Source organism: Chiloscyllium punctatum, chromosome 41, assembly GCF_047496795.1.
Source record: "Chiloscyllium punctatum isolate Juve2018m chromosome 41, sChiPun1.3, whole genome shotgun sequence".
NCBI classification, from domain to species: domain Eukaryota; kingdom Metazoa; phylum Chordata; class Chondrichthyes; order Orectolobiformes; family Hemiscylliidae; genus Chiloscyllium; species Chiloscyllium punctatum.
This window is the reverse complement of record NC_092779.1, coordinates 9060517-9082450: the sequence shown is the minus strand read 5'-3', so window position 1 is coordinate 9082450 and position 21934 is coordinate 9060517. Positions and strand designations below refer to the sequence as shown.

General features: G+C 41.2%; 1 protein-coding gene across 4 annotated transcripts in view; it reads left to right on the top strand.

Moving 5' to 3' along the window:
* Positions 1–21934, top strand: part of drosha (drosha ribonuclease III) — a 172181-nt gene that overhangs the window by 68894 nt on the left and 81353 nt on the right. For all 4 annotated transcript variants that reach the window (XM_072560332.1, XM_072560331.1, XM_072560333.1 and 1 more), the window contains exons 17-22: positions 2444–2551; positions 5300–5438; positions 7875–7935; positions 14477–14536; positions 16360–16459; positions 18738–18840. In XM_072560332.1, coding sequence (XP_072416433.1) covers positions 2444–2551; positions 5300–5438; positions 7875–7935; positions 14477–14536; positions 16360–16459; positions 18738–18840 — 571 coding nt within the window. The remainder of the gene's footprint in view (positions 1–2443; positions 2552–5299; positions 5439–7874; positions 7936–14476; positions 14537–16359; positions 16460–18737; positions 18841–21934) is intronic.

The following is a 21934-nucleotide window of genomic DNA, read 5'->3' as shown; positions in this document are numbered from 1 at the left end:
TCATTATGTAAAGACTTAACATTAATGAGATATTGATAAATCCACTCCGAACTATCTGAATTACACTGAAGTTCAACATCTGTTTTCGCTTCAGTGAAGTTAGTCAGAAGCCAATCAATATAATTTTATTGAAGTAACGGTGCACAGGAAGGTGTGTGTCTTTTTAAATAGTTTGATCAAAGGTTTCCTATTATTACATTTACAAAAGCTGAATGTTGCTAATTACTGTGCCAGTGCATGCAATTTGCATTGGCTTTCTGGTTCATTATTGCTGAAAGATTCTGGCTTTGTAGATATAATGATTTTCAGAAGCCGTGGTTGATTTCTATTCTCTAGCCTGGGTCTTGTTCTAACAAGATTATCTGGAGTGAAACTGGCTAACAGCACAAAGAGCTGACTGTGAAGTCTTCACAAACTCTTTCCCTGCCTGTGAGGGGCATCTTACGTTTGGCGGAAACATTTTTTTAAGTAATCTGGTCAATCTTCCTCCTGGTCTCTTCTCTCCTCTTGCTTCTGACTCTGACTGAAGTACGGTTAGAGTACACGTCAGCAACTGAACCTTTGCTGCACTCTATATTTATCCTGGAATTTGGACACAAAGCCTGGCTGGGTAAGAGTCACAAGAACATTGAATAAGCTTGAATGGCCACATCCCCCTCTTCTCTAGCCACATCATGTTTGTTAATCAATGACTATTCAAACCATTTTTCACAGAAATTATTTTCAGTCGAAAGCAAGAGAAATTCTTCAGTTGAAGCCTCGCAGCTGTTAAGGGATCTGCAGTAACTCTCAAACAATATGAAGTCTTTTTTTTTCCTGCAGCTAAGTACTGTCCAAATACAGTTTTGTTTTCTGTTTCACTGGAGACCTGGACAGCACTGGCTGGTCTAGTGTTTATTGCCCACCTTGAATTGCCCTTGAGAAGATGGTGGTGAAATGTCTTTTTGAAAAGTGCAGCAGGTCAGGCAGCATCGGGCTCATGCCCGAAACGTCGATTCTCCTGCTCCTTGGATGCTGCCTGACCTGCTGCGCTTTTCCAGCAACACATTTTCAGCTCTGATCTCCAGCATCTGCAGTCCTCACTTTCTCCTAAATGTCTTTTTGAACCCCTGTATGTGATGTTTTTGATGTGGCCTGATACTACGGAGAGTTCTGAGTTCAGTTCGAAGACTTGAAAATGTAGTGTGGATTTGATATGTGTTCTTCGGGTTTTTTTAAAGAAATGTACCCAGTATAAAGTTGGAGAACATCCTAGAACTTTAAATCACTGATACAGATTTATGCCGGAATGTATTGGACAATTCTGAACCCCTGAGACAACATCTTCCAGACCCACAACCACTCCTGTCTCGAAGGACAGCGTCAGCAGTTATATGGAACACCACCCCGTGCAAGTTCTCCTCCAAGCCTCTCACCATTCTGAGTTGGATATATATCTCTGTCCCTTCACTGTTGCTGGAATTCCCTCTCATACCAGAACTCTTGGTCTATCTACAGCACAGGACTGCAGTGGTTCAAGAAGGCACCTGATCATCACCACCTCAACGGCAGCGAGAGATGGGCAATAACTATTGACCCAGCCAGTAATCTCTTTTCAATGGAAATTGTTGGGATCTGGAATGCTCAACCTGAGAAGCTGGGAGTTGATTCCATCTTTAATCTTACCAAGGAGTTGCAGAGGGATTGGATGTTGAAGCCTTTTCAGGGTTGCAATAGCAATCAGGGAAGTGGGTAGGTATACAGCATGGCTGCTTGTTAAAAGGGCCAGTATAGATTCGATGGGCTGAGTGGCCTAATTCTGATGCTGCAAGTTTCCATGATTTCAGTAACTGGCATCGAGAACTATCGGAAAGTTTGCAACTCGGTGTGTTGTGCACAGTTCCCGAAGGTGCCATGGTTGCATAATGACTGAAAGGATAACCTGGTAACATTTGAACAAACTTAGGTTTCCTAAAACAGACGGGAGTGGCTCCCACCAGGAAGCTAAATTTATTATATAAGTGGCTCAGTGGTTAACACTGGTGCCTCACAGGGACCCAGGTTCAATTCCAGCCTCTTTGTGGATGGAGTTTCAACATTCTCCCTGAATGTGTGTGTGTGTGTGTGTCTCGCAGTCCAAAGATATGCAGGTTAGGTGGATAGGCCATGCTAAATTGCCCATAATGTGCAGGCTGGGTAGATTAGCCATGGGAAATGCAACGTTGCAGGGATAGGGTAGTGGGTTGAGGTGCTTTTTGAATTGTTGTGGATTTCGAGGGCTGAATGGCCTGCTTCCACACTGTAGGAATTCTTTGATTAAAAAGATCCTACAAAATCTGTGTTCTCGATCTGGGGTCCTGATGTATGAGGCGGTATGCCAGGAAGACTGATGAGGAACGAGTAATACTACGTGTAGGGAGACTTCAATAATTTATCCTGCCTGCTCTTTGTGTTTTTTTCCCAGCATGCCATGATGTTGCCAGTATTAACCCACCATATCCGATACCATCAGTGTCTGATGCACTTGGATAAGCTGATAGGGTATACGTTTAAAGAACGCTGCCTCCTCCAGGTAAGCATTGCTTGTCTTTTCCTGTATTCACTGGTCAAACCTGAGACTGTTTATAGTCTTGCTGAGGGGATTGAGGTGGAGGCTAGATCTCCTATTATCCTATCTGGTTTGGAAGTGGGAGTTGGGCTTGGTGAGGTGACAGGTTACCTTTTGCTATCTGATCCAAAATGCCCACTTAAAATATCAATGCCAAAAGCAACACTCATTTTATTTTTTATTGCCCTCTGACCCACTGCAGCCAAATACCAGAAACAGGCAGGTATACACACTCAGGTCTACTGTGACTCCCTAAGCATGCACGGTTTCTGCCCCCTTTTGGTTTCAGGCCACTGTACTTTTAACCACGTAAATGGAATGTCAACTGTCTGTTTTTAGATCTTTTCTTCAGTACCCCTGATTTAATCAGCATTGTCGTTCAAAATCAGTTCTGTCCAGCCTGCTGGCACCAACTATGTGGTAGCATTATCTCAGGCATTCTCCCAAGTTCTGATTTTCAAAAATGAGGGTAAAAGGAGATATTTAATATCTCCCAATTTATAAGCTCTGAACCAGCACATAACGTGTTCACTTGTCTAGTCATGGAGTGTGAAAACTTTATAGAAGTTGGTGAATATATTGGAAAGGTTGTGCACAGCAAGTTAATCCACAACCCAGCTCGTTCAGTTGCTAGTTAATGGGGCATCTTAATCCCAAGATTGGCGTTTCAAGCCCCATGTTGGGCAATAGATTTCTCTCTTCCAAACAAAAGAGTTATTCAAAATAGGTTTTTATTGAATTTTTAAACCAACTTATTCTAAGATTACAAAGTGGAATTGTGAAGTTGAGATCCCTCTTTGTCGGTGCCAGTTGCGAGATTGATCCAGAATCATTCCTGGATTGTATTGATTTCTATCTACACTGTTTATTTTTAAATGTTATCCCACTGCATTTTTTTTCCTCCTGGCAGCACCTTATTTGATTTTCTTTTGGTCTTTGAAACAATTCAAGAACCAATTCCATGAACCATTTTGAAAGTTGCTGACTGTACTGTCACCATCTGTGGGAACTGCTGTGTTCCGGCCTGAGTGGACAGGTTGCCATTTTAAATCCTATTGCTGATTGTGAGATCTTGCTGTGTAGAGCGTGTCATGGTATGCTTTGCAAAAAGTGCGTTTTTCTTTGTAAAATCCGCAAAGAGTAAACTGATAGGGAAAAGACGGAGGAAGTGAACAATATGTGAACTGCTCCTTCAGAGTTCGAGCACAGACACTTAAGTGCCAAATGACTCCTTCTGTGCTGTAATATTTTCAGGAGGGAGTTGGCTATAGTTTTTAGGGTTAAAGGAATCAAAGGGTATGGGTAGAAAGCAGGAACAGGGTACTGAGTTGGATGATCAACTGTATTTGGATGACAGAATAGGCTTGAAGGGTGGAATGGCCTGCTCCTCTTAAATATTTATCTAAGTTCTCTGCGATTCAAATACAGCAACTTTTGTTTCTTTAAAATCTGCTAGAGGAAACTACAAGGTTTCTGACTATTTGGAAGTTTTCCAATTACTGGAAAAAGTAGGGAGTTGACCTTTTGTTGTAACTCAGTGGAGAATCAACATATCTATTGAAAAACTGCAGGGATTTTAGCTTGCTGCTTCTCTTTTATTCATTGCCTGACCCTTGCTTCCTCAGTGGATAGACTGAGGACGCTCAGAAACCTTGTTTTAGTGTGACTATAAAACCATGTGTTTTCTGTCTTACTGGTGTGGATCATTCATGTTTAAAAGAAATCTGGTGTTATAGCATCCTTACCAATTACTCCAAAAGGTTTGACCTTTAAGTCAGAAGCTGGCATTAAGGATTTGTATTCTGTGCTGAAATTTGGTGGGACAGTTAAGATATCTCTGTGTGTACCAATGTAGTGTTATCAGTTTTATGCCTTGAGTATTTTTGTTGTAATAGTGCTGCTGAAAGTGGAGATTGCAAATAAAATGAAACGTCAGTTCCTGGTGCCCTTGCATCAGGATTTCAGTTTTAAGACGACATCGATGTAGAACAAATTGGATTTTGATTATGATTAAATGTGTCCTGCCTTTTATACTTTAAAGTCTCTGAGCAATTTGGGTGCATTCTGTTGGTCATGGTTCACTTATGCATGTGAGCACTTTTTTTCCAGAAAGAGTTGCCTCTTTGAAATCATTCCTGAAAAGCGGAGGTGGTGTAATGATAACATCACTGGATTAGCAATCCAAAACCTCCGGTTAATGTTCTGGGGACATGGGTTCGCAATGAAATTTGAATTCAATAAAAATAGCGAATAAAAATTTAACCTAATGATGATCACTGTCAATTGTCGGAAAAACCCATCTGGTTCACTGATCTTTTACGGAAATTTGTCAGGACCCAGTGTAACCTACACACAACTCCAGACCCAGAACAGAGTAATTGAAAGTTAGCTGCCCTCTGGACAATTAGGAATGGGCAGCAATATCCACATCCTGTGAATGAATTAGGGGGAAAAAAAAAGGCAGCGAAAATAGAGTCTTTGAATTTTCTTTTCTGAAATAGGTGGCAGACAAGTGTGTGACATTTCAGCTAGGGGTTGGTGAGAATAATCAAATCAGTCATGATCATTTGAAGGCTGGAGCAGGCTTAAGGGACTAATAGGCCTACTCCTATTTCCAATAAATTATCGGTAAGTATGTATTAAATCTCTATTGTGTGGTGTATATCAATGGTTAACTCTCTTTGACCATGCTGATCTCTGATTTGCTCTTAGCTTGCAATGACCCACCCAAGCCACCACCTGAATTTCGGAATGAACCCAGATCACGCACGCAACTCTTTGTCAAACTGTGGCATCCGACAGCCTAAGTACGGAGATAGGAAGGTTCATCACATGTATATGAGGAAGAAAGGTAAATGAGAAATGGGAGTGTAACAGCAGCTGAGTATTTAAAGTGTTGGAGAGCTTTCTGAGACATCGTATGAACAATGATGGACAGATAAAGACTCTCTGGACCATTCAACTTGTCCCACATAAAATTTCTGTCCATCTGACACTGTGTGCTCTCCTGGGAGAAGTGAAAAAGAAGCAGATTAAAACACAGCCCGATTTGGGGGAACAAATTATGGGTAATTTCTGGCTGGCATGGACAGGATCAATTAAACTAGTCCAGGAGGACACTACACCCGACATTGTATGTTGTGATGTCTATTTTACAGTCAGTACTTGAAAGAATTGAGCACGATCATGTGGGATTTAATCAGTCATTTTGTTTGTACACTTGGCTGACTAGACTTCTTGGAAATGACCAAGAGCTACAGGCTCTTCAGCCTGCCATTCAAAACATATTGATGCATCCTGGAACTCTCCCACTCTCCCATCTGACCACACAGAAACATGTCGATGATTACAAGCTTGTGAAATAGTCATACAGCACGGAAACAGACCCTTCAGTCCAACTTGTCCCTGCCAACCAATTTCCCCAAACTAAACTAGTCCCATTTGCCTACATTTGACTCCTATACCTGTAAACCTTTCCTGTTCACGTACTTATCCAAATGTCCTTTAAATGTTGTAACTGCACCTGCATCTATCATTTCCTCTGGCAGTTCATTCCATACACGAACCACCCTCTGTGTGAAACCATTGCCCCTCAGGTCCCTTTGAAATCTTTCTCCTCTCACTTTAAAAATATGCCCCATGGTTTCGAACTTTTCCACGCTGGAGAAAAGACCTTTGCTCTTCACCTTATCTGTCTGTACCCCTTATGATTTTCTAAACTACAATAAGGTTCAATCTCCTATGCTCAATTGAAAAAAGCCCCCACCTTTCCTTGTAACTCAAACCCCGCAATCCCGACAACATCCTAGTAAAGAATTTACTGCTCCATGGAAAAATGGACAAAATTACCGAGTTGTCAGTAAAGATTCTGGAAATTTCTCTTCCAAAAGTGCTCCTAAGATGTAGGCCATGGCTGATTTGATAATCCTCAACAACATTTTCCTGCCTTTTTCTCATAACGCTTGATTCCCTTCCTGATTCAAAATCTATCTCAGCCTTGAATATACTTAATGACCCAGCCTTAACAACACTGTGCAGCAAAGAATTCCTTAGACTCACTACCCTCTTCGTTTCTGTCTTAAATGGGCAACCCCTTACTCTAAGATTATGCTCTCTGGCCCTAGACTGTCCCATAAGGGGAAACAACTTTTTTTTAGATTAGATTAGGTTACTTAGATTAGATTAGATTACTTACAGTGTGGAAACAGGCCCTTTGGCCCAACAAGTCCACACCGCCCCGCCGAAGCGCAATCCACCCATACCCCTATATCTACCCCTTACCTAACACTACGGGCAATTTAGCATGGCCAGTTCACCTAACCTGCACATCTTTGGACTGTGGGAGGAAACCGGAGCACCCGGAGGAAACCCACGCAGACACGGGGAGAATGTGCAAACTCCACACAGAGAGTCGCCTGAGGCGGGAATTGAACCCGGGGTCTCTGGCGCTGTGAGGCAGCAGTGCTGACCACTGTGCCACCGTGCCGCCCACCACTTCTCCACTTCTACCCTATCAAGCCCCCTAAGAATGTCATAAGTTTTAATAAAGTCACCTGTCATTTTTCTATATTCCAAGGGGGCGCAGACCCTATCTACTTAACCTCTCCTCATAAGACAGTCCCTCCCTTCCACAATAGGTTTGACTTGTAGAGTTCTAGTAATCTGTCAGAATGGACCAGACAGAATCAGGAAGAGGTCATTCAGCCCTCATGTCAGCTCTATCACTCAGAGTGAACATGGCTAATTTTCTGTCATAACTCCTCTTTGCCACCTGCACCCCCAGCCCGAGATTCCCTGACAAACTGAAAAATCTGTCGATCTGACCTTTAGCTATATTGAATGATGGAGTCTCCACAACCCACTGGGGTAGAGAATTCCAAAGATTCACAACCTTTTGAGTAAAGAAATGTTTCCTCAGTCTGAAATAATGAACCTTAACCTGCCCCTACTCCGGGTTGCATAATTCTTAGAAATTAGTCTGTTAAGTTCTTTGGAAGTTGGTCAGGACATGCCAGAGCATTAATTTGTGATTGTAGAATTAATGTTGCATTTTGATTTCATTTGTGTTGCATGGTGACATTGCATTACCGTTGCATGTCGATTTTCAGCTACAGAATCCGACATTTCAAGCCACAGTGTGTTGTACTACTTTGAGCAGTATTGTAGGAAATCTGCAGGCCTGGTTTTCAATGTTCTGTAGTTATTGCATTTTTTTACCCAGTATTTTCATGGCTTGTCTTTGTTGGTAAACCGCTTGACATTTCCCATTGCTGTTTCTCTTTAACAGGTATAAATACTTTAATCAACATTATGTCACGCCTTGGTCAAGATGACCCAGCACCCTCAAGGTATGTGTTGATCTTTTTTAAAAGGCACATTGCTTACTCTTCCTTCAGCCCCTGGTTCAGTATTGATCAGAGAGGGGTGTGTTATATTGAGGCCTTTCAAACAGTACGACTTCAGTGAGCCACCCGTGGCTAAAAGATTTTGTAAATGCTATCCCTTATAAACAAGGAACTAACAGAAGTGATGCAAGAGCAAAATGTTTCAGATGAGAGTGGTATAAGTGCGCAATGTACGGAGAGCTGACACTGGATCAGTCTGAAAATATTTAGAAATGTAACAGATTTGACCTTTCCTCATCACTCGTAACTGTTTTGTATCAAGTAACATATAAGACCATAAGGTATTAGAGCAGAATTAGGCCACTTCATGGGGGTGATGAAAGTGATTGAGGGGAGAGCAGTGGATATTGTCTACATGGATGTTAGTAAGGCTTTCCACAAGGTCCCTCATGGTAGGCCTATCAGAAGATTTAGATGCATGGGATCCATGGTGACCTGGTCACATGGATTCAGAATTGGCTTGCCTATAGAAGACAGAGGGTAGTGGTGAAAGGGTGTTTTTCTGGCTGGAGGTTAGTAACTAGTGGTCTTCCACAGGGATCCATATTGGCACCTCTGCTATTAGTGACATATACAGAATAACCTCGGTTATTCAAGCGAGACGCGTGGGGACTATTTTGTTTGGATAACTGATTGCTTGGATAACTGATCTGATCGTCAACAAAGGAAGCCATACTGAGCGTTAATATGTAAAAAAGCATGTTTACAGAGTTTTTATTTCATTCAATCGATAAAATGTGTACGAACACTGGATATTGCTTCAAACTTTGTTATATTTTACAAATAATATCACTTTTTGTATAAATAAAATTAATTGAGGTAGAGGTCGGTTATTATTTTTTGTAGAAGATATCCAGTCACTGTTGTTTGAGGTGCTTGTGTTTCTTTGCTCCAATCACAGCTTTGTGTACAAATGAGGCATCTAATAAATGTATATTGTTGGCATCAATTTTATCAATCTTGGACGAGTATATCTTTAGACACAACATCATGCCTCACTGAAGGTATAAGAGTCAAAATAATTATACCTAACATGAAGTAATTTTTAATTTTAAATACTTACTTTCTTAAAATTAGTTACAACTTAGTAAATATGGATATTTTTGGCAATTTTGCTTGGTCATAATTTCCTGCAATTGAAACATTGGAAATACCAAAACCAACCTTTTCATCACCTAATACAAACTCTTCACTCATCCTAATTTCATTTCATTCACCAGCTTTCAAATTGCAACAGATTATTCAAACCACATCCCTGCCCCATTCCTTAAACATTCGACCATTTAAAATCCCATGTGCTGTTGTCGTCAACTCATCATCCTCCTTGCCGATGCATTCAGATTTCCCAATCACTATCGTTGCACCAGTGTCAGTAACACCTCTTTTCGTTGTAATGTTTTTTACAGGACCTTGAGATCTTATTCAGATAATCTGAAATTCGGATAATTGGTGTTCGGATAACCGAGGTTCTGTATAAATAACTTGGCTAAAAATGTAGATGGGTGGGTTACTATGTTTGCAGATGATATAAAGTTCGGTGGATAGTGTAGAAGGTTGTCAAGGGATACAGCAGGATATAGATCAGTTGAAGGTATGGGCGGAGAAATGGCTGATGGCGTTTAATCTGGGTAAGTGTGAGATGCTGCACTTTGGGAGATCACATGTTAAGCGAAAGTATACAGTTAATGGCAAGACTCTGAATAGTATTGATGTACAGAGGGATCTTGGGGTTCAAGTTCATAGTTGCCTGAAAGTGGCCATACAAGTAGATAGGCTGATAAAGCAGGTGTATGACATGCTTGCCTTTATTGATCAGGAAATTGAGTACAAGGGTCAAGGTGTCATGTTGCACCTTTATAATACTTTGGTTAGATCACCCTTATGAGTACTGCATTCGATTCTGGTCGCGGCTTTACAGAAAGGATGTGGAGACTTTGGAGAGGGTGCAGAAGAGGTTTCCCAGAATGCTGCATGGATCCAAGGGTATGAGCTATAAGGAGAGGCTTAAATAAACTCAGGTTGATTTCTCTGGAACAGTGGAGGCTGAGGGGAGACTTGGTAGAAGTCTATAAAGTTATGAGAAGCATAGATAGGATGATGGTCAGAATCTTTTTCCCAGAGTTGAAATGTTTAAAACCATGGGGCATATACATTCAAGGTAAGAGGGGGGAAGCTCAAAGGAGATGTAATGGGCAAGTTTTTTTTACACTAAATGATAGGAGTCTGGAATATGCTGCCACAAGTGGTGATGGAGGCAGATACGATAGGAGGCATTTAAGAAGCTTTTAGATAAGCTCATGAATATGTTAGGAATGAAGGGGTATGGACCAAGGGCATGCAGAAAGGACTAGTTCAATTTGGCGTAATGTTCCACACAGCATCATCGGCTGAAGGGCCAGTTTCTGTGCGGTGCTGTTCTGTGTTCAATTCGGCCCATCAAGTTTGCTCCAACATTCAATGATATCATGGCTAAATACAATCTTCAACTTCACTTTCCTATCTTTTCCTGTAACCTTTGATTCTCTTACTAACGAAGGATATGTCTATTGAATATACTTTTTGATCTAGCTTTGATAGCCCCCTGCAGTGAAATATTTCTACAGATTCACGGCCCTCTGAGAGAAGAAATTCTTAAACCGGTGATGCTTTATTCTGCTTTGGACCAGGCTAGACCCCCTCAAAACATTTCCAGAAAGTAGCCTAGATCATAACTTTGCTAGTTGTTTTAAGCAGGTGTAAAGTGAATATTCCAGGAGAGATGCAGCTGGTCAAACCACTTCTAGTTTTAAGCAAAACAGAATTTTCTTTTACAAGATTACTGAATAAAACACAAACAAAACACAACAGAATACCGAATAACTTAACCTATCTGAAAACCCAACAGATTATCCAATTTAATGGTGCTATTTCAGATAATTGGAACAATCCCCATAAACACCCCTTGACACAAAAGATAAAATCAAACACAAGGTTTTACAGGTGAGAGCGCGATGGCAGCATGGAATGCCCTCTTCCATGTAGCTGTTTCTTGGACCAGGAGCCTCAAACTGCCTGACTGCTGTCAGTGAATAGTCAGACTGCCAAAACCAAATCAAACGAGAGAAAAGCTCAGCTGGGAGAACTGGCCACTCCCCCTTCTTTGTGCAGGTGTTTTCTTTTAAAACACTTGAAGGCCTTTTGCATGAGGCAGTATCTGTTAGCTATAATCAAATAGGTCCTAAAACTCTTCAAACCTAAATTTTTCAGAACCTGTGTCTTTTACGACCTCTCTGGGGGAGAATGAAGCCAAAGGCAATGTAACCTTGTTAAAGGAGCAGCATCGTCACAATTCTGCGATTTATACTTTTCTAATCAACCCGACGTTATTGCACACCTCCACAGCAGATACAACTTGATCTTGGATTTCCTAATCGACAGCCAGGGATAATATTATATGTGCCACAAGACCCTTAGTCTGAGATAACACCCTCTTGTCCTCAGCTCTTCCACAAAGGAAACAACCGTTCTGTAACTAAAACAAAAGCAGAGAATAGTGGAGAAACTCAGCAGGTCTGGCAGCATGTGTGGGGCAAGAAACAGAGTCAACAGTTCGAGTCCATTAGGACTTCTTCCGAATGTTCTGATGAAGAGTCACCAAATGTTAACTCTGCTTTCTCTCTACAAATGCTACCAGCCCTGCTGAGTTTCTCCAGTAATTTCTGCTTTTGTTTCGGATTTACAGCCTCTGCAGTTCTTTGCTTTCTCTTTCCACACCTGCCCTGTTAAGTTCCCTAAAAATCTTATGTTCTGATAAGCCCTTCTCTCATTCTTCCAAATTCTAATGAGTACAAGCTCAACCTGCTCCATCTGTCCTCTTAAGAAAATCCTTCTAAACCTGGAAACAATCAAGTGGATCTTCTCCAGACTGCTTCTGATGCCAGTGTATAGTTCCTTAAGTAAGTTACTTAAATCAGCCACTGGTGGCTCAGTGAGAAGCCCACTCATCTGAGCCAGAGCTAGATGGGACTTGGGTAAATTGCCGACTCTGACTGTGGCAGTGAGGCAGTTCTGTGTTGCCTATTGTGCCCCCAATCAGAGGAGTTAAATGAAGGCCTGTGGATGTAAAAAAATTCCCTAAACACTATTTTGAAGAAAAATCTGAGGTTAGCCATAATTATGGTATGTGCCCAAATATGTTCTTAAACTAACATCACAAAAACAGATTGATTATTAACTCATTGGTGTATTTTATTAAATTAGATTAGGTTGCCTATAGTGTGGAAACAGGCCCTTCAGCCCAACAAGTCCACACCGACCCTCCAAAGAGTAACCCACCCAGACCCATTTCCCTCTGACTAATGTACCTAACACTCTGGGCAATTTAGCATGGCCAATTCACCTGACCTGCACATCATTATACTGTGGGAGGAAACCAGAGCACCCGGAGGAAACCCACGCAGACACAGGGAGAATGTGCAAACTCCACACAGTCACCCGGTGTCTTGTGGGAGCTTGCTTTGTATATAGTTTGGCTGCCATGATTCCTATATTACAACAGTGACTATTCTTGTAAAGCACCTCATTGGCTTTATAGCACTTTTGGATGCACTGAGATCACAGAAGGCATTGGAGAAAGGCAAGTCTTTTAAATTATTTTTTCCTGTTCCTGCAAAGACATTTCTCAGTGACTGGAGAATATTTGACATTGGTTTAAGTCAGTTTTCCTCTTTCTATTATCATGTACAGCTCAATTTGTATGTATTTGAAGAGGACTTCTGAAAAAAATCTGTGAAATAGATTGTGATACTTATCTTAGGAAAGGTACACTGGCATTGGTTAGCTCAGTCAGTTGGGTGATGGATTTGTGAGGCAGAGTGAAACCAATATCATGCGTTCACGTCCCACACGGGCTGGGGTTTCCATGAAGGATTGTCTCTCTCAACCTCTCCCCTTACCTGAGGTATATTGGTCCTCAGGTTAAACCACCATCAGTTGTCTCTCTTTAATAAGCGAGCCACCCTATGGTCCTTTGGGACTGTGATGGTTTTACTTGTTACGTTTTATCCTGGAGGGAATCTGAACAAGATTCATTAGTTTGATTCCAGGTGGAGAGGGACTACCTTATAAGGAGGAGTTTAGTATGTTGAATCTGTACTCTTTAGAATTTCAAACAATGAAAGGTGACCTTGCTGAGGTCCACGAGATTCTCAGGGGACTCGACAGAGTAGATGCGAGGTTGCTTCCCCTTGTGGGAGAGTCAGGACCAGAGAGCATCATGTCAGAGTAAAACACTTAAAACAGAGGCAGGGAAAAATTTCTTCTTTGGAAGTTGTGAATATTGGAGTCCCTTACTGCAGAGGGCTATTGAGCCTGAGTTGGGTCATTAAGTATATTCAAAGCTGAGAGAGACAGATTTTTATTCAGTGAGGGCTTTGGTGAAAGGCAAGAAAGTGGAGTTGAAGATTGTCAGATCAGCCGTGCTCTCATTGAATGAGCAGAACCAGATAGCCCACTTCTGTTCTTGTGTCTTATGGTCTTGTACACTACTCAGTCTAAAACCAGTTACCAGTGTTGCAGAATGATCAAATCTATTGCATTTCAAAATGTTTTCAGATTATTATCCAGTTTCAGCTCTCTACTTCACACGCTGGCACCTCTCTAGTCTGAAGTGTTTTGTTCTCGCATCACATCTGTTAGTTCCCTGTTCATAAGGAATAGAATTTACAATACCTTTTAGGCAGTTGGAACTGATGCAGAACCAAACCCTTTAAATACAACACCGGCATTTTTGTCGCCATCTGGTTTCATTCAAAACTGGAATGCTTTGTGTATTCTGAGTAAATGTGATTTCTCTAACTTTTAGCTTTGCTCTTTCGTGCGTGGCTTTCTGCTGACTAGAATAAGCAGTGAGATTTGAGCTCCAAGGAGCACAGGCACTGGAAATGGCAATTGCACTGAATGTTGTTGGATCTGGTTTTGTGATTGGTGGGAATGGAACAATCTCTTGAATTGTTATGTGTATGTACAATGTGAGCCACTCTTGGAACCCGGATCTCTGCAAAACTGTTGGTTATAGTGAACAGTGAAGAAAGTTATCTAAGATTACAAGGGGATCTTGATAAGCTGGGCCATTGGGCCAAGGAGTGGCACTAGCAAATTTCTCTGACAGGATATTGGTCCCCTACCTACTTAGATGAAACCTGTCCCTTTTGAACATGTCTTTTCTGCCCCAGAAGAGATCTCATGATCTAAAAATCTGAATCCTTGTCCACTGCACTACCTTCTCAGCCATTGCTTGATCTGCCCTATCTTTATATTCCAACTCTCATTTCAGGAAGGAAATCTGCCATTCTTAACTGGTCTGGCCTACACGTGACTCCAGACCCACAGTTATGTGGATAACTACGAACTATTCTGAAGTGACGAGCAACAGATGTTGAACTTGGTCTGTGTAGATTCTGTTAAACCTTAAGTTATTGGTTCCATTGTTTGTGTTTTTTTTTAGAATTAACCATAATGAACGACTGGAGTTTTTGGGAGATGCTGTGGTTGAGTTTTTAACAAGGTAGGAAGTTAATGTTTATGAGTTCATTTTGATTTGTCATGGTACTTTCTTGTACTTCTGAATATTTTTAAGAAAATTACAAAACAAAGTGAAAGCAAAGTGCTGCAGATATTGTAAACTTGAAATAAAAACAGGAATTGCTGCAGAAACTCAACAACTCTGTGAGAGAGGCATGGAGTTAATATTTGTGTCTTTGCTGAAGGAGGGTAGAAATGTGGTGGCTTCATGCTTGTGAAGGACGAAGAACAAAAGGGAAGGCCTGGGAAAGGGTCGAGGATGGGACAGAGTAAGCAATAAACATGTCATGGAACAAAGGACAAGGAATCACTAATGGTTATAGTCAAGAAACCAAATACTGGTTGAGAGTGAGGGCTAATGGCAACATAATGAGCAGGTCTGACCAAATGGCCAGTATATGGTTTAAAAAAAACGGAACCAAATTGAGAATCACGTCTGTGCTGTGAAGATATTGCACTTGCTGTTGAATCTTTCATACTGATAAAACCTGAAATTATCTCAGGGCAGTGACTTGAAAGAAATTCAGGGATTTGCATATGAATGAATTGAAACCTGCATCTCCATTCTAACTGGTTAAAGATTTAACAGTCATCTTCAATACATTTGCATCACTTGCATAACCCTTTGATCTTTTCCTTATAAATTCCGTGTGTCAGGTGTCTCCTCTCTCACTAGCACCTGAAGAAGGATTGAGTCTCCAAAAGCTTGTGTTTTCAAGTAGACCTGTTGGACTATAACCTGGTGTCAGGTGATTTTTTGACCTTGAATCCTGAAGACTGTAAACTGCTGAATCAGAAAATGAGATGCTGTTCTTCCAGCTTGCATTGAGTTTCCCTGGAGCACTGCAGCAGGCTCAGGACAGAGGTGTGAGCGTGAGGGCAAGATGGTGAACTAAAACAGCAAGCAGCTGGAAGCTTGAGGCCACGGTTATGCATTGCGTGGAAGTGTTCTGCAAAGTGGTCACCCTGCCAACATTTGGTCTCCCCAAAGTCAAAGGTAGCATGTGGTGGGCAGTAAATCCGGTAGACAGAATTGAAAGAAGGAAAGGTAATGCTGAAGAAAGGCACATTTGTTGAAGTTTTATCCCTTGCATTCATCGGGACATTTTGCAAGAATGCAGATGCAGGACTAACTGTTTTATCATACCGATGAGTAATGTGACATATCTGATGCTTGGTATGTAGGCTGTATGTCCAAAAGGTCAGTGAATCATATCAAAGTGTGTTCCTTTGTCTGTTCACAACAAGCAGGATAGTGGTTATAACCAACCAGACTTCACTTGCAAAATTAGCACCACAATGTCTGTAATTAGATATGATTTTGCGATTTGACAACAACGCTGAGTAATCCTGCATCTGCGAAGAAATGGAGTTGAGGACTTTCTTGCCTTTTTTTCTGTAATTTTCAATGCCCTTATTGATTAAAAATCTGTCTCTCAACCTTGAATATACTTATCGAGGTAGTCTTGATAACTGTCTGCTGGAAAGAATTCGACAGATTCACTATCCTCTGCGAGAAAGTATTCCTCCTCTTCAATGTCTTAAATATGCTGTCCCTTATTCTGACCTTATGCCCTCTGCCCCTTGACTCTGTGCCCAAGACCCCTCATTCAAGAAATGCTTCAGTCTCCATCAGAAGTGTCAGGGAATAGTTCAACAATTGGAAAGAATGTTAAATATGTGGCATTGCACGCTGCAAATTCCCAGAATGCAAAAGAGACTTCCCATATGATAGTGAGTTTATTGGGTATTATTGATGTGTTAAGTATCAATGTCACTTGGTTGAACTTTTTTTTCTGCTTTCAGCGTACACTTATACTTTCTGTTTCCAAATCTGGAGGAGGGTGGGTTAGCTACCTACCGCACTGCAATTGTGCAGAACCAGCACCTTGCTATGTTGGCCAAGGTCAGTATGATTGAGTTAGACAAGGTCCATTGTACTGGAGCAGACTTTCTCTGTGGGTCTTTTGGAATGCTCGCTAATGTTATAATTTATTGTATAAATGCTAAACAGTTAATTAGTTTTATTCATTCCAGTGTAAGGGGAGGTGATGACCTAACGAAATTATTGCCAAACTATTAATCCAAAGACCCAGATAATGTCCTGAGTACTCTGTTTGAATCCTCCCACAGCAGATGCTGTGGTGAATTTCTGCAGCACATCTTGGCGATAGTACACATTGCTGCTACTTAGTGTTGGTGGTGGAGGGACTGAATGTTGAAGGTGAAGGATTGGTTGTCGTGTCAAGCAGTCTGCTTTGACCTTGAAGGTGTTGAATTTATGGTGTGCTATTGCAGCTGCAGTCAATCAACCAAGTAGGGAATATTCCATTGAGCTCCTGACTTGTGCTCGTACATGGTGGACAGACATTAGGGAGTCAGGAGGTGAGTTACTCACTGTAGAATTCCAAGCTTCTTGTAGCTACATTATTTATATGCTAATCCAGTTCAGTTTCTGGTCAATGGCAAGTTCAGGATGTTAATAGTGAGGGCTTTAGTCTTGGTCATACCGTTAAATGTCAAGAGACGATGGTTTGAACCTTTCCTGTTGAATCTGGTCATTACCTGGCACTTGTGTAGCACACCTATTGCTTGCCAATTGAGAGCCCAAGTCTAAATGTCATCCAGATCTTGAGGGATATGGGCTCTGCAGTCAGTGGAATTAGATTCTCTGCATCTATCCTGAGGGCTGCCTTAAGTAAAGGTCACTTTTAAAAAGTACAGTCACTGGTGCAAAATTAGAAATACTGCAACCAACATACAGCCCCTTGCAGTACTAGAAGGGCACAGCCAGGTCAGAGGTCTAGTCTTTGGATGAAACAAGAAACCACAGATGGATGTAAAGGATTCAGTGGCTCTCTTTAGAAGGAACACCGGAGTGTTGTTCCTGACCACTACCTTACCTGCCATTCGCCAGTTAAAATTAAACTATCCACTAATTAATTCATTGCCCTTTGCAGGAACTAACTGTGTGTCTATTGGTTGCAGTATTTCTAATTTTGCACCAGTGACTGTACTTTTAAAAAGTGCTTAATTGGCTATAAAGCAGCTTGGAAAATTGAGAGGTGCTCAATCCAAGGTCATTTAAATAAATGATTTGGATGTGAACATAGCAGATATGGTTAGGAAGTTTGCAGACAGTGCCAAAGTTGGAGGTGTAGTGGACAGCAAAGAAGGTTACCTCAGAGTACAATGGCATCTTGATCAGTTGTGCCAATGGGCCAAGAGGTAGCAGATGGAGTTTAATTTAGATAAATGTGAGGTACTGTATTTTAGAAAGGCAAATCAGGACAGGACTTATACACTTAATCGTAAGGTCATGGGGAGTGCTGCAGAGCAAAGAGACCTTGGAGCACAGGTTCACAGCTCCTTGAAAGTGGAGTTGCAGGTAGGTAGGATAGTGAAGAAGATGTCTAGTATGTTTTCCTTTGTTGGTCGGTGCATTGTGTATAGGATTGGGAGGTTATGTTCTAGCAGTACAGGAGATTGGTTAAGCCACAATTGGAATACTGTGTGCAATTCTGGTCTCCCTGCTGCAGGAAGCATGTTATGAAACTTGAACTTGTTCAGAAAATGTTTACAAGGATGTTGCCAGGGTTGGAGCATTTGAGCTATTCGGAGAGGCTGAATAGACTGAGGCTGTTTTCCCTGGAGCATCGGAGGCTTGAGGGGTGACCTTATAGAGGTTTATAGAATCATGAAGGCCACAGATAGGGTATGTAGACAAGGTCTTTTCCGCAGCGTGGGGGAGTCCAAAATTAAAGGGCGTAGGTTTAAGGAGAGCGGAGAAAGATTTAAAAAGGGACCTAAGGCAATTTGTTTTCATGCAGAGGGTGGTGCATGTATGGAATGAGCTGCCAAAAGTAGTGTTGGAAGCTGATACAATTGCAGCATTTAAAAGGCATCTGGATGGGTATATGAATTGGAAGGGGTTAGAGGGATGGAGGGCAAATGCTGGCAAATGGGATGAGATTTATTTAGGATATCTGGTCAGCATGAATGAGTTGAACTGAAGGGACTGTTTCTGTGCTGTATATCTCTATGACCCGTACATCTTTCCCTTTCAGCAGCTGGATTTGTTCTTTGTAATCTCTAGATTGAACATGAACACTGTGTGCACATCATTAACAGATGTGCCTCCTGCTTCTGTGTGTATCCGTATTAATTTGTGTTCCTTCCTGCAGAAACTGGAATTGGACCGTTTCATGCTGTACGCCCACGGACCTGATCTCTGCAGGGAATCCGATTTACGTCATGCGATGGCTAATTGTTTTGAAGCTCTGATAGGTAATTGAAAAAGGGTTGTACCAGTGAAAATTACTGCAGTGTCTGGAGTCCAGGTTAGAGGATGCAATGTGATGGGTGAGGATCCAACTGTGCAAATCCAAACTCTGAGGCAAAAACATAGACAATAGCAGCAGTAGACCATTCAGCCCTTTGTACCTGTCCCATCATTCAATTTGATCATGGCTTATCAGCTAACTCTGTGCTTGATTTTGTCCCATACCCTTTGATCCCTTAAACCTAAGAACTATATTGAATTCCATCTTGAAAGCATTCAATATTTTGTCCTCAGTTGTTTTCTTTGTTAGGAAATTCCACATGCTGACCACTCTCTGGGTGAGGACATTGGTGCTCATCTTTATCTTCAATGGCCTACCCTGTATTCTTAGATTATGACCCCGGTTCTGTACTCCTTGGTCATCAGAAAATTCCTTCCTGCATTTACCCTGTCCAGTCGTGTTAGAATCTTATGATTGATTTCTAAGTGATTCCTTCCCCCACATCCATTTTCCTAAACTCCAATGGGCATAGTCCAATTCAATCTTTAAATGTCAGTCCTCTCTGGTTCCCAGGGATCTGATGCCTTTCTTATTTCAGAAGATTACTGCAAAGTTTTACTTAGTTTTGTACAGCAGTGTTGAAGCCCTTTGCCTGATGTCACATAGTGTCCAATGTTTTGATATTCAGAGAAGTAATTAAAAACCAGTGAAAGTTATTGCTCAGAGATGCAACTGTTTCTGAGTGGCACCTGCCTCAGGAGATGCATATTCAGGGATTTAACTTTGAATATCTAGGGCAGATTTTCATTTGTTTATTTTAATTACCAAGTGTGAAAAGTTGGAGCAGTGCATTGCAATTCTTTTCAAGCATGTTAAGCCAAAGAGTAGGACTTTTGGACAAAACCAAACTAGCCTTAAAAGTCGACACTAATCAGAAGCATCCTGAAACCACACGTTCAGCCATGAAATCATATTGTTTAGTACCTTCTCGATTTTCATTTCTCGGATCATTTCTTGAGTGAAAGATGATAATTGGTGGGGCTAATCCCTAATATCCATACTTCACACAGGATGATTTTTATTTTTTGAAAGTTGTATTAAATTTTGGCATTTGTTAGTTTGGGTTTTAAACTGTTAAACAACTGTCATTGGTTTAGTAATTAACAAGCTTACGATAAATCATCTTTAACTACTCCGATAAAGGTAAATCAAATGAAAAGTGTTGCAAAGTTTGCTTGTTAAATGCTTGCTTGTGTCTTCACTGCAGTTAATTTCCGTACCACTATTTATGAAAGGGTAATAATTTTTTCAATCTGTGGTAAGATGTCATAATTGATGTAAATGATACAAAAGCAGTTTTGGGATTGGGAGGAACTATTGGATTTTTACAGATTGATTCCAGTGGTTAACATGTACTAATTGATCTTCTGTAATGATGTGTGCGGAGAACAAGATAATACGTGTGCGTGAAACGAGGTAAACAATTGACTCAGCCATAATTCAGTCTATATTTAAATCCTCACATTCTGTCCTTCCTGTTATATGGTGATTGTTCGCTTTTTAAATGGAGGAGCATAATGGTGTTGTCACGGACTTGTTATCTGGAGGCCCTGATTATTGCTGTGACGCTACTGGTTCAAGTTCCCTTGTGAAATTTAAAATTAATTAGTAAATTTAGAATATAAAACTAGTCTCTGGGATGATCACGAAACCGTTGTCACTTGTTGTGAGAACCTATATCGCACTCCAATGCCCTTTTTAGGGAAGGAAATCTGCTATCATTACACAACCTGGCAAAGATATATTTGGGAGGCGGGGTGGGGTGGGAGTGGTGGTCATGGTGGCGTCATGGTAATACAGAGGGTCTGGTTAATCCTCTGGGAACATGGATTCAATTCCTTCCATGGCAGAGTGTAGATTTTGAAATCCAATTAATAAATCTGGAACATAATGTTCGGCTCAGTAATGGTGACCGTGAGAACCATCGGTGATTGCTGTAACTGAATTGTTACAAGGATGACAGGGTTTTGCCTTTCCAGGATAGGTTGGTTAGGCAGGCCTGTGTCATTCAAAGTTTATAAGAATGAGAGGTAAGCTTACCAGAACACACAAGATCCTTAAGGGCTTCGACATGGTGGATGCTCATAGGATTGTTTCCCTTGTGGGAGAGACGGGGAACCAGGGGACACTTACTAACAACAATGACAGAATACTAATGTCACTGGACAAGGAATCCAGAAACACTGGTTAATGTTCTGGGGACATGATTTCAATTCCCACTGTGATAGATGGTGAAATTGTGGAGTTCAATGAAGTCTGGAATTAGAAGTTAGCCTAATGGCAACCTTTATTGATCGTTGCAAGTACCCAGGCTAACACACAGGTATCACAGGTTCAAATCCAATCAAGGCAGCTGGTGGAATTTAATAAATTATGGATGTGTAATAAATGCTGGCTGGAAGCTACACCCACATCCCACGAAGGAATATTTTTTAAAAACTGGAATTGATGGCTGGTCTTGGTAATGGTCACCATAAAGTTATCATTTGATTGTTGTAAAAACCCACGTAATTCACTAACTCCCTTTCAGCAAAGAAATCTGTTGCCCTAATTTGGTCAGACCTCCATGTGACTCCAGACCCACAGCAATGTGATTGACTCTTAACTGCCCTCTGAAATCACCCACATAAGCCACTCAGTTCTTGGAGAGTTAGTTCTAGCCTGTTTTGAACACTGGCATCCATGTTTTGAATTAGGCAGCAAAAGACTTCGAGATTTATGAGAGTTTTGTTGTAAAAACATAGCATAAACATTAGTTTCCATCCTTCTTCCGTCCAGAAGCCAACTCCCCACTGTAAGAGCATGGCTCTGTCCTAATCACCCTGCTCAGAGATGTTATGATACACCTCTGGAGCAGATGGGACTTGAACCCACATCTGGTTCAGAGGGATAGCCACTATCCCTGTGCCACACAAGCCCAGATCTTTTCTTCTTAAAAACAATTGTAGGTATCTATACTCCTAGTGAGGGGTCATTATTTGGGGATTTATCTATAATGAGGCATTTTTCACTCTTGTTATTTTTAATCAATCTGTCCA